Here is a 15852-nt window from a genome sequence, read left to right as displayed (position 1 = left end):
TAAATGAGGGCATCATCGACACTGATGTTAGGCTGATATGCAAACTGTAAAGGGTCCATTTGAGTAGATACACTAGTGCAGAGGGAGGAGAGGACAAGTCTCTCAAATGTCTTCATTATATGTGAAGTGAGCGCTACTGTAGTCATTGTGGTGCGTGGGATGGGTCTTCTTTGGGACAGGGACTTGGGGAGTGCTTTGCTCCTCTCTGGTGGTTGATGGTTTAAGTCATGCTCCCTAACCCCGGCAATGCAGAGCTGGTCATCTACGGCCGGCCCGTCCACGTCACCCTCATCGCCAGGCGCTCCAGCAGGTTTGCTGGCACTCGCTTCCTCAAAAGAGGTGCCAACTGTGAGGTAAAAGGCTTTCCAAGACAACGTGTGTGTGTGTGTGTGTGTGTGTGTGTGTGTGTGTGTGTGTGTGTGTGTGTGTGTGTGTGTGTGTGTGTGTGTGTGTGTGTGTGTGTGTGTGTGTGTGTGTGTGTGTGTGTGTGTGTGTGTGTGAGAACCTGACCTGCCGTTGTACAGTAGATGTGTGTGTATTGTGGTTCTAGGAAAAACATGGATGTCAGACTCCTTGATAGTTAGCTTGTAATTAGCCCTCGCTAATCATGTAATTGGAGCAGATTAATTTTTTCTCCTCCTATTGTTCACTAGAATAACAAAAGCACTCTAAAGGGTTGCCCACGCCCTTTACGTTAAGGCTTGTTGATTTGCTTGTTTTCTCACATCTGCACCCAGGGCGACGTGGCCAACGAGGTCGAGACGGAGCAGATAATCCACGACGCCTCCGTCATGTCCTTCACAGCGGGAAGCTACTCCTCCTACGTCCAGGTGCGAGGCTCCGTGCCCCTCTACTGGTCCCAGGACATCTCCACCATGATGCCCAAGCCCCCCATACGATGTGAGTCCAGTTCCCAAGCCACGCATGTCACTCACTTTGTAAAAGCTGATCTAGGGTGTAATGGATAGGCTGTCTGTTGGAGGATGTCCGGTGAGAACTGAATCAGGATGCTGAGCTTTATTACAACCAAGGGTGGAGTTATGACCTGATGGAACGAGTGGTTCTGGAAACACAGGCAGAATGAATAAGTATTCTACTTGATAAATAAATGACAGTTATACATCTGACACGTGCACAGATAAACTATATTTACATCCCTAATTAACTTTACCCTGTTCCTATTACTGGTAATAACAATCTCTAATTCTTATCTAACTAGCATTATTATACAATAAAACATACAATTAAACATGCAGAGGTGTTCACATGGATGGCTACACACGTTCGCATGCAAATCTATATCCACCCCCCCTGAACATGTTATCTCCCCTAGGTAGGGAGTTATATCGTCTTCAACCAGACTGATGTTGTGTATGCCCACGGAAGTATATACATATCATTTACCCCGAACACAGTGGGTTCATTACTCTTTAGCAGGCGCGTCGTTAGACCTGGGCATTCGGGGCTTTAGCCCCAGATCTTTCGGGATCAGCCCCGGATCTCTGCAGTATAAAAACGTGTGTGTGTGTATATATATATTTATATATATATATATATAAAAAATAAATAATAATAATAGCTGCTTTCATACATGTAAGTACTGGCTGCTCTTCTGAATGAATGCTGCATCGTTGCAGCAACATTGAAGACGATCGCGTTGAGTTCTGCGGTCTGTTCTGCCTCCGTGCTGTCTGCGTCAAACCAAAACAAACCTGAGTGACAGCGGCCGCACTTATCCCGCCTCCTGCGAATTTACGTAATATCCCTTCCCCTTGCAATGCCGGCGCTTGCACTGGTCGTGGGAGCAAGATGTTATTCAAACAAAAATGCATCAATCATTGTTTTATTCTTTCATTACACAATTTCTTTCATTCTTATAAATAAAAAAATATATATAAATACATAATATATAAATCTAGCCAACTTGGTGTCGCTAAACAAATTCTGGTGTTTCTATGGCAACACCCTCGCGCCCGCCACTTCTCAGAGGTCTTCACAGGTCAAGTACAGTTATAAAATATCGTTGATAAGAGATGGATATAAGAAAATTCTTTGGGAAGAACAGGGCAGAGCAAGAACAAGCGGTGGAGAGTGTGGCATCATCTCCCGCAACCCCTGATGAGAACACTTCGATCAGCTCAGGTTTGTGAAAAGCAGCCAGTCGATAGCTTATTTTGATTGATTAATGCTGGTCTGGTGTTACTACCTAGTAGCTAGCATAGTAGCGGCGCCTGTCTTGTCTCTCTAGTGGTCATTCATTCTAAAACACGACAATCTTTTGAGAAGCAAATGGTTGCAGCCTCTATAGGCTAACTGTGGCGCTGATGTGAGAACTGTATGCATGCAATACTACTGCTCATAGTAATAATCGGAGAGGGTTGAGAAACAGTGGGTTGACAATCCATTCTAGCTTGGTACCTCATTTTGAAAATCCCCAAAAAAGAAACTACGCATAGGACTGTTCTTTCAATTTTTAATACATTGCTTTGGAGGTTTTCAATCTAACATCCCACTGGTTTGATTTTACCTAAGAGAAAAATGTTTATTTTTTAAAGCATCCACAGCAGCCTTAATAATGAGATTATGAGACAATGAGAATGAAGCGGCAACAGTGTGACTGTGCAAAGTGAGAGAGATGGCTTCAATGGATGACCAGGGGCCGGATTCACAAAGCATTCTTAAGAAGAAAAAAGTTCTTAAGTAGCACTTTTTTCTTAACTATGTTCTTAAGACAACATTTAAGAAGATTTGATATTCTTGAAGAATTTCTTGGTTTCTTCTTAACTTTTTTCTCAACTTTCTTCTTAAGTTTTTTCCTAAGTTCCTAAGTATTTTCCTAAGAAAGTATTTAAGAACAAATGAGATTCTTGAAGACAAAGTTCTTGAATTTCTTCTCAAATTTCTTCACAACTTTAAGATAACCCTTCACCAGTCTTAAACCAGCTGCAGTTAAAAGGTAAGTCTTTCTTTAAACATATCTATATGACATTTATGTGAATTCATTAATATATTGCTTAACCCAAGACTATGGGCCCTATTTTAACGGTCTGAAACGTAAGTGGGAAGCGCAAAGCGCAAGTAGCTTTGTGGGCGGTTCTACGGCGCTATCGCTATTTTACAGGCGGATAAATGACACTTGCGTTGCGGCGCAAGTGTCAAAAGGGTTGGTCTGAAGCAGCCTAGTTATCCGTAGGTGTTGTTTGGGCGTAACGTCCAACAAACCAATGAGAGTGCCAGCTCCCATCCCCTTTAAGAGCCATGAGCGCATTTGAATCGGACGAGTTGATATTTTGACAGCGCGTCTGCAGTCTCCGATGAGACAGATGCACATGAATTTCAAACTGCAAATGTCTCAGTTTATTGCCAAATAATATGGCCTAATTCACACATGGAATAAGGGGTTTTCTTCCACAACTTCAGTAATACTGAGTCCTCAAATAAATTTCGGCAAAGAAAACGTGTATGATATAACATATGATATGCGGCAACTGTGGTTCTATTTAATGATATATGCAATACATTATAAACATTGTTTCTTATCAGTATTGTATGCTATCCTAATATGCATGTGTCCCCGCGGTAATAGAAATTGCCATTGATTGTATTATGCGTTACGTGTTTAGTTTGCGTGTGTTTAAACAGAGCACACACGCGCGCCCGCATTCATTCATTCTTTTTAACACTCACTCGCGGTAAAACAATGTTTTTCACGATCAAATACTCATCAATCCTAAAAGTTATGGGCATGTAGGCCTACACGATGTCTCTGTCAAGAAAATATGTGTTTGCTGTACGGTGTTTGCAGATGCATTGATTTAAAAGTACAACTTACTACCGCTGCATCAGCTGTTCTTTACCAAATAATTTACCAAGAATGTGCGGCTAGGTAGATGGGAGAAACAAAGTGTATGCGCGAGGTGCACAAGCAATCCGTATGCATCGCATGCGCATGTATGCATGCGCCCTTAAAATAGCATCTGAACAACGCGCCACTGACTTTAAACCAGGTATTTCCTGGTCAGTAGCGCAATGGTATTCAGAAACGGCAAAATACCGTTTGCACCAGAACACGCATCCTCCTTCCGCCGAACCGCCCCTTGGGGCGCATGATCAATCCCTAATTTACCGGCGAGTGGCGGTGGTGGGAAAAGAACGCTCTGTGCCAGTTGTAAACTAGCAACGACACATGCGCCAGTGACTAAGTCACTTGCGCCGGATGCAAGATAGGGCCCTGAATGTTAAACAATGTTGTGAATTTAAGCTTGTCATACTATTATATATATATTATATAATATAATATTAAATGAAATGGGCCTAAACTGTCATTTACTATTGATAATACCAGACAGTAGGGCTGTAACGATACGCGTATCAAACCGAAAATCGCGATACTCAAAGCCACGAACCTGTCTCGCGGTGTGAGAAGGCAGAAGCGCGATATGCCCTTTCTAACTCTTCGGTCAAATTGTCCGATAGAAATTTGCTAATAATCTGTCTAAATATTAGTCTGCTGACAGCGCCCCCTCCTATTGATGCCGTAAATATGTGACGAGATGCCCTCTCTGTGATCACAGCTCTCCGTGGCTACGGAGGATTGCATTTCTCCACAGCCGTTGAAGTCCTCATATGCGATATGAACGACATTTATCCAGAGTGGGCCAAGCGCGAAATGTCTGTGATCCTGTCGCTATTGTTTTGTGTGATTTGACTGGCAGTTTGTCTGCTTATAGGTCGGAATGAAGCGGCCACCGATTATTGATGGGTACTTTATTCTACCGGACTCGTTCGCTTCTTCACTAGACACACGCGCTACCGCTCGCTCTCCTCGCTCGTCCACTCACTCGCTGACGTCACTCACACACGCACACTGCCATTCTCGCGCACACACATATGCTACTCGTAACACTATGCCTCGTTATTGCGACGTTCATGTTTTTCCTCATCTATTGAAAGTTAGGCTATTAAACATGTTGCATTCTATACGGCCTGGTTATGTCATTATTTAAGCTACATAGCCTAATAAGAAGCGCTAATAAGGATATTTGAATAAACCAACCAAACAGTTAAAGGGGCCCTATTATGCCTACCAGCAAAAAGCATCCTCCAACTGCAATCTTTGGTTATTTCTTTATTAATTTAGCTATACTTTAATAGTATTCTTTCGGTTCAAATCTGTTCAGTGTTCCAAATGTTACATTAAGATAATTGGTATTTAAGTGTTGTTTAAATAAAATGCTTTTTAAATTTAAAAGAATCGTGGGATGTATCGAACCGTGGGTCAAAAATCGTGATACAAACCGAATCGTGAATTTGTGTATCGTTACAGCCCTACCAGACAGTGTTGAGAAGTAATAGTTATCAAGGATGTTTGATTATACTTAAATTTTCTCTTAAGTATATCAAGAAGGCAGTTGTATTTATTTAGATTATTAGATCATTTCAGTAGGCCAAGTCACTGAAATCATATTACTCTTTTTTTTTTAGATGGAAGTTCTTTGGGTGGCAGTTAGGGAGGAAAATCCACCAAGGCCATTGAGAGACAGAATGGATCCGCTTATACTCCCTGATCACATGTTGATTAGACAATATAGGCTCCCTAGGCCTGCAATTATTTATTTAGCAGATATGCTATCAAATGACCTGAAAAGGAAAACAAGGCGATCGTCACCCCTTCCAGTTGTAACGCAAATTATGGCTGCCCTGAGATTTTTTGCCTCTGGGTCTTTTCAAATGGTGGTGGGGGGCACCCTGGGTGTGAGCCAATCATCCGTTAGCCGAGTGGTCAGAGATGTTACAAATGCACTCTGTAGAAGAGCACGGCAGTTCATCAAGTTTCCAGCAACAGACGCAGAATGCATTCGAACCAAACAGCAATTTTTTGAAATAGCCGGATTTCCAAATGTGCTGGGGGCAGTTGATGGGACACATATTGCAATCAAAGTAAGATAATGTTATTTATTTGAATTTTTTTGCAAATCTGTTTATGCTGTTTATGAACGTATCAGCTTGAATCAAAAAACATTTCACGTGGTGCTTGAAGCGTTACCTTAAGTATGAATTATTCCATACATTTTAATTCCATAGGCACCAAATGATGAGGAGGAGGCCTTCGTGAACAGGAAAAATGTCCACTCGATTAACCCACAGGTCATATGTGATGCAACGCTCCGAGTGACAGACCTTGTTGCGAAGTGGCCGGGTAGCATCCACGACTCCTTTGTTCTTATGAATTCAGGAACGGGCATTAAATTTAATGACTGTATCCGCCACTGCAGATACAGTCTGGGCAACTTTGGCCCACGCCCTCTTTTTGTTTTCCGACGTTATCATACTGTCTAGCTTGCCAAACAATAATCTTTTTCGGATGATGATCTCATCGACCATCACCTCCAACTCCTGTTTGGAGAAGTTAAAGCTTCGTTTACAGGCGATGTCCTCCATTTTTCACAAATCAATTTCTCTCAACTGTCGGTCAACTGTTGGTTCAAAAACCTTGCGAGCGTTCTTAAGATAAAAATCTAAGAACATCCTAAGTGAGAAAACTAAGAAGTTTGTAAGACAATCGACAATTCTTAAGAAAGAAATGGTGAATAGCGTTTAAGAAGATTCTTAGGAACTTCTTATATTTTTTCTTAAGAATCTTCTTAAGTTTTATCTTAAGAACACTTTTGTGAATCCAGGCCCAGGGATTGGTGGCGGCGTTACCCAGGAAGGGCGGCTGTAGTTAACTGCAAGCATCAGAACATGAATAGTGAAGTGGAGGAAGGAGTCGAAATGAGACTTCATTAACAGATTCATGTACAGCTCAGATTTATATGGAGATAAGCTTCTTACACAACTTGCATTCAGCATAAGCAAGTAACAGAAACAGGCTGGGAAGATTATTTTTTCATTATTTAAATTAAGCTTCAGTGATCTAAAGCATCACAACGTATTGTAACATTCACAATCACATTCATTGTATCATTCAACACACGCCTGCTTGAGATCAAGAGGCAGAGTTTTAAGAATCAGAAAGAAGAAAAAGAAAGACCTGCACACATTCTTAAAGCTCCCACAAATCCTAACATTTCAATCACTCAACACTTAACTTAACATTTCAATCATTTCGATCTTCCTTAGAATCACAGAGCAAAGGAGATCCTGATGGAAATATTGAGAAATTAAGATTTGTGGGAGGTTTTTAGAATGTGTGTAGGTCTTTCTTTTGTTTCCCTCTGATTCGTTTTTTTTTACCAGGCAAGCATATAATTTCATGCAAGCGAGTGTTTACTCCCTGGTTACTGGTCGCGCAATAGCACATATCATCTCATGCAAGCGAGTGTTTACTTCCTGGTTACAGGTCGCGCGATAGTACATATCATCTCATGCGATCTTAAAGAGATCGCATTTAGTCAGCACTGAAATGCTGACTAAATATAAAGCATGTTTTTATCTGTAACATTAAACCTACACTGACAACAAGTATAACTTAAAGGTCCCATGACATGAAAATCTCACTTTGTGAGGTTTTCTAACATAAATATGAGTTCCCCTAGCCTGCCTATGGTCCCCCAGTGGCTAAAACTTATGTTTGGTGTAAAACGAGCACTAGCTGTTCTGCTCGCCTTTGAAAAAACGGAGGCTCAAGCGCGCTGATTTGGAATGTCTTTATTTATGTCGTCATAAAGCATCTAAGCTCCTCCTCTTACTCTACCTGGCCCGCCCAGAGACGTTGGCCCGCCAATGAGACACGACCGTGCGAGCGCCACGTGTGTGTGTGAGTGTGAATACACACACTGTAATGCAAGTGTTTCTTGTCGGTTCTTTGACGTCTCTTGTATTTCCACAACGAGACAGTGGGGGTTATCTGAGCCATGGTTGAGAAGGAATTGGGGGAAAGGAACTTTGGCTTTGACTCGCTGAAGTACATGAACTGCGACATGCCGCCGGTTGCCGCGAGGCACCATCGCCCGGCAGCGGGCAGCCGGCAGCAGGCAGAAAGTGGAAGAACCAGAGACGTCGCAGAACCCGACAAAGTCGTTTGTGATTCATAATATCGTCTGGAGGCGCACACAGCTTTTGGCCGTGATAATATGTATTATATGATATAGATATCTATGTATTATATGATATTATTTAGATATAGAGCTCCAGGACTGTATCGCAAGTGTTGTACACTTCCTTGTTATTTGGATAACTGTTCTGCTTTTGGTGTTATGGCGCATAACACGTCGGACTCTCGTCTCTGGTATTTCTACAACAAGACTCATAGTGGGGGTTATCTCAGCCAAGGTTGAGAATGAATTGGGGGGAAGGAACTTTGGCTTTGACTCCCTCAAGAACATGAACCACGACATGGAGGAGAAAGGGATTGTTGGCGGCGAATGTCTCCCGCTTGAGCCCCGCTGAGGGACCTTCGCCGGAGGCGGAGGTGCCTAAGCGCTGCCCGGCAACAATCCCTTTCTCCTCCTTGTCGCGGTTCAGTCTACTTCACATTGATGTGGACGTGGAATAACCAGGAACGTCTGAGAACCCAACGCGGTCGTTTGAGATTCATAATATCGGCTCACACAGCCTTTGGCCGTGATGATATATATTATATGATATAGATATCTATGTAGGCTATATGATAATATTTAGGTATAGAGCTCCAGGACTCCGTGTGTTCTAGAATATTTACAGAACACGGCTAAAGGCTGTGTGCGCCTCGCCATTGCAATACATCCACTGTAAACAGAGCGCATGGTACCGTGGCTGCAAGCTGCTCAGGGCCACACCCCCATCCTCCTCCTTGACCCGCCTCACTCCTCCACATTTGCATTATAGCTACAGACACCAAAACAGCGCATTTGGGGGAAGCTCAATGTGCGACTGGCTCGGAGTGGCTGTAACTCTGCACCACGGCTGAATTTCGGGAACGTCTTTGAATACTGTGTTAGGCCCCGTCCACACGAAGCCAAAACAGTTACGGTTTCGATCTATCCGGTTTCGGAGTATCTCCGTAAAGACGGAGTCAAGCGAAACCGGGTAGATCTGTAGAAACGCTGTAGTACACATTCCAGGCCCATAAGGGGCGCTGCTTCTGCTACAGCAATCCAGAAGGAAAATAAATAATAAGAAGAGGCGAGCATGCGCATAAAGGGTGAGACTCCGCGGGCTTAACAGTCATTGGCTAGAGGGTCGAGGGGTGGGGCGATGACGTCATGGTTTACGGTTTCAGGCGTCGGTCGGTTTCGGTCAGCGGATTCGCCGGCTTCGTGTGGACGGAAGGCCGAACCGTACAAGACCTTTGCGGTTTCGCCATGAAATCGGCTTTGTGTGGACGGGGCCTTAGTTGCCCACTAATGCCTATATTAAAGAATACATAAAATAGCAAGTCATGGGACCTTTAAAAATGAAACATAAAAGCATACTACTACTTACTTGCCGTTGCCTGGCTGGGGGAGAAAGGTCCGTCGGAGCAGCGATGGCTTCTTGACATCGGGTAGGTGCATGCAGGCTATATAGGCTATTCTAATGTCTCATTTTTGCTGCTGGCGATCGGCATAGGCGACCTATGTGTTGGGGGCGCCCTTAATTAATTAATTAAGATACCGTAGCACGCAGGAGTCAGGACGGTGCTCCCCCCCGGGCTAAAGCCCCGGATGTTTTCAATTGCTAACGACGCGCCTGCTCTTAAGTTATATAAATCGATATAAACAACTACCATACCTCTCACTCATGTGAATAGGCATTCAACACTGTGATGGAAATTATTGATAATGCATGAACATAAGCTCATCTCTTTGAGGGGGCAGCTCGTCTGATACCCTGTGTTTAACAAAACAAAGATGCAGCTATTGAAGTTGATGTCCATGGCTTGTCAACAGCCCATTTTCCATAAACCAATTCTGGTTATCGAGTTGCAATAGGATACTATCTATGATGCATGTTAACTAGCCTAATGAGCTTGCAAATACACATAGACATAATATTAACAAATTCATTGACACGTTTGTAAGTGCTTGGCTCGGTCGAGATGCGTTTCTTGGTCAGCCAGTGGTCTTTAGACGCCCCATCCCCTCATGAAAGGGGATTGACCTGTGAGGTCGATTGCTGCAGGCAGCTCGCACTATTTATTACTAAACATTAAAATACGCACACCTGTTGTTATTATGAGGATGAAGCCGTTGTGTATTCAGGCCAGATTATCCAGGCAGTAGAGAGGGGAGGAGCTTGCCGCACCTTATCCTTTCATATTTACCACAGCCTTTTGAGGTCAAGATGAATAAAGTTGAAGCCAGGACTCCGAAGTATTTTACCTACACTACCGTGTAAAAGTTTGAGGTTACTGTTTATTTCAATGAAGATAACATTAAATTAATCAGAAATACAGTCTAGACATTGTTAATGTGGTAAATTACTATTCTAGCCTGAAACTGCAGATTTTATGGAATATTTTATGGAACATGTAACGACTAGTTGGACTGTATGTGATGCACAATCCCTTACTAAAAATATATTCTCTACGTTGAACGGGTTTTGTCTTTACTTTGACTACAGACACTTTGAAGGGCACAAGTTTGGATGCTATAATTCCATTTGAAATTGCATATCACACAGTCTTCTGTTTCATGTTCATTATATAATTTGTTTTTCATTGTAATTTTCATACACGAGTTTGCATGGGTGGTAACCCTGATGATAACACGCCCACCTCCTTCCCAGAACTCTCAGCCCAAAGCAAACTCCAGCTGGCAGACAATCCAACAGTGGCTTTGAAAACACTCAATAAATATGCAGACTTTTTGAGATCTAGGTATTTTTGTCTGGGCAAAATTAAAGCCCCCATGAATATATGAAATGTGATCATGGCAACTATTTGCTCTTTTCAAAGTCAAGTTGGCTGCAAGCCGCCACATGAAGCCACTCGCACGGCTTCCTGTTTGATTACGAGGACATTATCCGAGACCAATAATCTGGTTATTCCATTCAAGGAAAATATGGGCCTACAGATTGGTCTAAAGTAAACTAAATGATGCGGAAAGAATGCCAAAACGCCCCCGTGTTTCGGGATATGAGCTTCCCTGATCTGTGAGGCCGCATGTCAAACAGGAGCAGGGATATGAGCTGATCTGTGAGACTGTATGTCAGACAGGGGCAGGGATATGAGCTGATCTGTGAGACCAGCCGTATGACCTGCAGGAGTAGGGATATGAGCTGATCTGTGAGACCAGCCGTATGTAACCGGGCATGTTCAGCTACTAGGCCCTGCCATTTTTCAATCCAAAAAAATTATCAATATGCATTAATCCCATCAACCCCTTAAGATTTCAGCTTTCCTTTGACACAGACTATGTATATAAGTATGGTTGCACTCATCTTGACAGACTATTTGCGCTGATGTCTAAAGCCTTGAAAGTCCAATGTTGGGCTCGAATTCACGACCCTCAGATTACGTCCCAATCCCGTTTCTTTGCTCACTGTCTCAACCCTACATCTCAACCCTAACCCTCATTGCTCATGCTCATTGCTACCCCTCATTGCTACCCCTAACCGACCCTACCAAATGGGACAACCCTACCCTGTGACGTCATCATGGCCTCCCCGTGCCCCCTAGCAGATAACCAGACCCCTGGTAATGTTACAAGAGACAGACTGGCTGCCATTGTCTCGGGCAACGAGCAAGACCCATTGTAAAGATGTTTAACCTGAAATGGTATTTATATTTTGGCCTAGTGTGAGTGCACCCTTAGATAATAATCGGTTATGAACAAGAACACTTTTGAAGAAACACTTTATTTAAATAAGAAACACATCACAACACATCACAACACATCACAACACAGTGTTTAAATGTGGTCGATAGGGTTTACATGTGGTCCACAGTGTTTAAATGTGGGCGATAGTGTTTACATGTGGTCGATATTGTTTAAATGTGATGGATAGTGTTTACATATGGTCGATAGTGTTTGAATGTTCTTTTCCCTCACTCTTACATATGGTCGATAGTGTTTAAATGTTCTTTTCCCTCACTCTCCACCTCATCCCTAACTCTCCACCTCAAGCTGGTGTGTAGTGAGCGTTCTGGCACCGATTGGCTGCCGTGCATCACCCAAGTGGGTGCTACATATTGGTGGTGGTTAGTGAGGTCCCCCCTTCACTGTAGGCGTCTTTGAGTGTTATTAATTATTATTACTCTTCATGTTTAACCTCTGTTTTTCTTCTATTCCTAGTCTGTTTTGCATAGTTTTGAATGATGACTATATGCTCTGTAAGGTGACCTTGGGTGTCTTGAAAGGCGCCTCTAAATTAAATGTATTATTATTATTATTACATCTAAAAATACACACACAAGCATCTAAAAATACACACACACGCACACCTAAAAATACACACACACACACACACACACTCTCTCTCAGCTTTTGAGAGAATGGTGGAGAATCAAATCTTCTCCACCATTCCGCCAACTTTGCCTCGCTCTCCTCATGCCTCGCCTGCTCCCTGGCACTCTCCTCTTGGAAGGGGTGTCTGGGGTGGTGGAAGAGGTGTCTGGGGTGGTGGAAGAGGTGCCTGGGGTGGAGGAGCATGAGGGAGAGGTGGGGGGGCTGGTGGCAGTGGACTCAACGATGTCCTGAAAGAAAACGAATAAGTAGGAATTAGGAATTATATGCCAGAACTGGGTGATATGGCCATATGTTACGTACAATATATAATAGCTATGTACACAATATATTACTGCCAAAAATTACATTGATTAACCATGTAATATTACTAATATAATACAATATATTAGTATATATAATATTACTTATAGAATGTTACTAATATAATATAATATATTAGTATAAGGCTTATTTTTAACCTGGATTCCCTAGAACATGGAAGATCTGGATATCATACGACATGATATCCAGCCCGGTCTTGCAGCCCGGCCGTCGGACTTTCGCAGGCCGCCCGACCCCGGTTCTCGGCCGGGCTGCAGCCCGTGATCGTGCTCTGCAGCCCGGCCGAGAACCGGGGTTGGGCGGCCCGCGAAAGTCCGACGGCCGGGCTGCAGAGTGGGCCGCCCGACCCCGGTTCTCGGCCGGGCTGCAGAGCACGATCACGGGCTGCAGCCCGGCCGAGAACCGGGGTCGGGAGGCCTGCGAAAGTCCGACGGCCGGGCTGCAGAGCCCGTGATCGGACTTTCGCGATCTTCCGAGAGTCCACGGCCGGGCTTCGAAGACCGGGGCCGGGTTGCAGAGTATAATCAATAAAATAATGAATAGTTAATTACAGAGAAAACACTTACATTTGTGTTTTCCAATCCTGTCGCATCTTTTCGCCCTCCATCTTGTCTAGGATATTTCTGGATTTTCCGTTTTCTCGCAAGGTATTGTGGGAGCAAGTCAGAACTGAAGCGCTTTGAGGGTGCCCATCGAAAATCTCAATTTTGAGGGGATGTTAGCCCTCCCCCTTACCCCTTAAGCTACATTTAAACAGTATTGGGACATGACTCCACTGCGCGTGAACGCGCAACAGCGAGGGCTAGGGTTGAGATTTTCTATGTAGCAAAGGAATGAGATTCGGCCTAAGACTCTCATGCTCTACCGACTGAACTAACCGGACATAAATAACACACACTAAGTAATAAGTGTGTGTGTGTGTGTGTGTGTGTGTGTGTGTGTGTGTGTGTGTGTGTGTGTGTGTGTGTGTGTGTGTGTGTGTGTGTGTGTGTGTGTGTGTGTGTGTGTGTGTGTGTGTGTGTGTGTGTGATATCATTTAGAAAAGCGCTGTATAAATGCAGTCCATTAACCCTTTTCCCAGTGGATCAGGCAGACCCGTACGCCTACGTCGCCGCTCTCCACTTTGACCAGATGCTGCAGCGCTTTGGATCACCCATCATCATCCTCAACCTGGTCAAGGTAACACACACACACACACACACACACACACACACACACACACACACACACACACACACACACACACACACACACACACACACACACACACACACACACACACACACACACACACACACACACACACACAGAGAGTGTTCCACCGTAATTGAAAGTCCTCAGTCCCGGAGGAGGTGTAGTCGATGTCCCGGCAGGACTTGAGGCAGGACACTTTTTTACAAACTTTCATTGGATGGCACCCTAACAAGTTTGGTTGCATCCCCCGTTTTCAGGAAGTATCATTATGAAGAAGAACCCCAGTCTCAGTTTGAGGAAGGAGATTAATCTTTTTATTGATGATGATTGGTTGTCTTTTTTAAGAAGGTCAGGGAAATAAAGCTGAGTGAGATTGCTTTAGTAATTTGTAATAACATGGAGCTCGCTAGCGAGCATACGCATTGTAGTACAATTGGAGGTACAGTGAAATTTCTAATATATCTTAATATTATTTTGGTAGATTTAATAAAGTCAAACCTCAGAGCCACTGATTCATTTGTTTATTTGATACTCTTTGTAGAGCAATTCCTGGTACCACTATAAAAAGGGGATGACAAATTGAAAGTAATAAGTGGGACTTGACATTAAAATGAAAACAAGTGCTATCAAGACAGGTCAGTAAAGGTAATTGGTAGTAACAAAAAATGATTTGTCATCCCTTTATAACCATCAACCATAAATTGAAACCATTCTTTTTTTTTTCTATCTCAAATAGTGATACTTAAGGCACTCATAATGCATTGAAGAAATCACAAAGCAAGCCTTTGGCTTTGGTCAGTATTACAGTCCACGCTGTGGAGAGTCCTCCGAATCAAATGTGACCACACCAAACAAACACAGCTCACATTCTGCTGACTGATGAGGGCCGCTGAGCTGTGTTTTTAAACGTGTTTACTGGCAACAGACTATCTACTGAACAGATGGTGCAGTTGGGTGTCTCACTGCTGCAAGGGAGACACGCTGCTGTCCTGCGTCCGAGGACAGACTTAGTTAGATGCCCGTAAACTGTTGGTGATTTAAAACCATATCCTTTGCTGTGGAATAGGGCAGGTACAGAGATCGTGGACAAGTGTGAATGGAGCGCCGCTCAATGTTGTTGAACATGCATGTAGGCATCTTCTGTGGTGTGTGTGTGTGTGTGTGTGTCTGTTTGTGTGTTTGGTGTTAGTGAGCGTTTGACCCATTCAGCATGTCCATCGAGGTTGGTACAAGTTCTCCCTGCACTCCTCACTGAAGAGGAGGCTAAAGTGGACTTGAAGGGGCTTGGAGTGGAGGACAGCGGAGGGAGTTGTGCACCTGTCTCCATGTTTCTACTGGGCAGTCTCGTACTCAGAATGAACACATGGCGTCCCTCACTATCCCGTCTCCTGTTGGAGTCCTGCCTCAACCCCTGGGAGCTGATACATTGCATGGGAAACATGTGTGTCACTGATGCATGCGTCCCTGGAAGTACCAGCTAGCGTCTTTGCGTATAAATGAAACAACTGTGGCCCGGCATATTACAAGAGGTAACGCTGTCTCCCCTCTCTTTTGTGATGTTTTTTATGACGTTTTTTAAGAAACGCGAAAAGAGGAAACACGAGAAGATCCTGAGTGAGGAGCTGTACCCGGCAGTGATCAACCTAAACCAGTTCCTACCGCCCGAGCACTGCATCGACTACATTGCCTGGGACATGGCCCGCTACACCAAGAGGTACACCCAGAGCAGCCTTTTTTTTAATGTTTTGGCATTTTTATGCTTTATGATAGAGTGAGATCAACAGGAAGGTATGGGAGAGAGAGGGAAGGACATGCAGGTGCCCCCAGGAACACTATTCAGCCCTTTAGCAGAAATCTTTTTGGTCAAAATGAACTTTTGTTGTCGTTGATGTCATTAATGAGGCAGTAGGGGTTTGTCTGCATTGAAGGTCTGCAGATTATCTGTAGACCACAAGATGCTTATCCT

At 43.7% G+C, this 15852-nt stretch overlaps 1 protein-coding gene across 2 annotated transcripts in view; it reads left to right on the top strand.

Moving 5' to 3' along the window:
- fig4a (FIG4 phosphoinositide 5-phosphatase a) overlaps positions 1–15852 on the top strand; it is a 77511-nt gene that overhangs the window by 14864 nt on the left and 46795 nt on the right. For both annotated transcript variants that reach the window (XM_030344815.1, XM_030344816.1), the window contains exons 9-12: positions 253–353; positions 738–900; positions 13774–13871; positions 15467–15600. In XM_030344815.1, the coding sequence (XP_030200675.1) occupies positions 253–353; positions 738–900; positions 13774–13871; positions 15467–15600 (496 nt within the window). The remainder of the gene's footprint in view (positions 1–252; positions 354–737; positions 901–13773; positions 13872–15466; positions 15601–15852) is intronic.

Source organism: Gadus morhua, chromosome 21 (assembly GCF_902167405.1).
Source record: "Gadus morhua chromosome 21, gadMor3.0, whole genome shotgun sequence".
In the NCBI taxonomy this organism is placed as follows: Eukaryota; Metazoa; Chordata; class Actinopteri; order Gadiformes; family Gadidae; genus Gadus; species Gadus morhua.
Note: the sequence above shows the minus strand (reverse complement) of the source record. Positions and strands in the feature narration are given on the sequence as shown.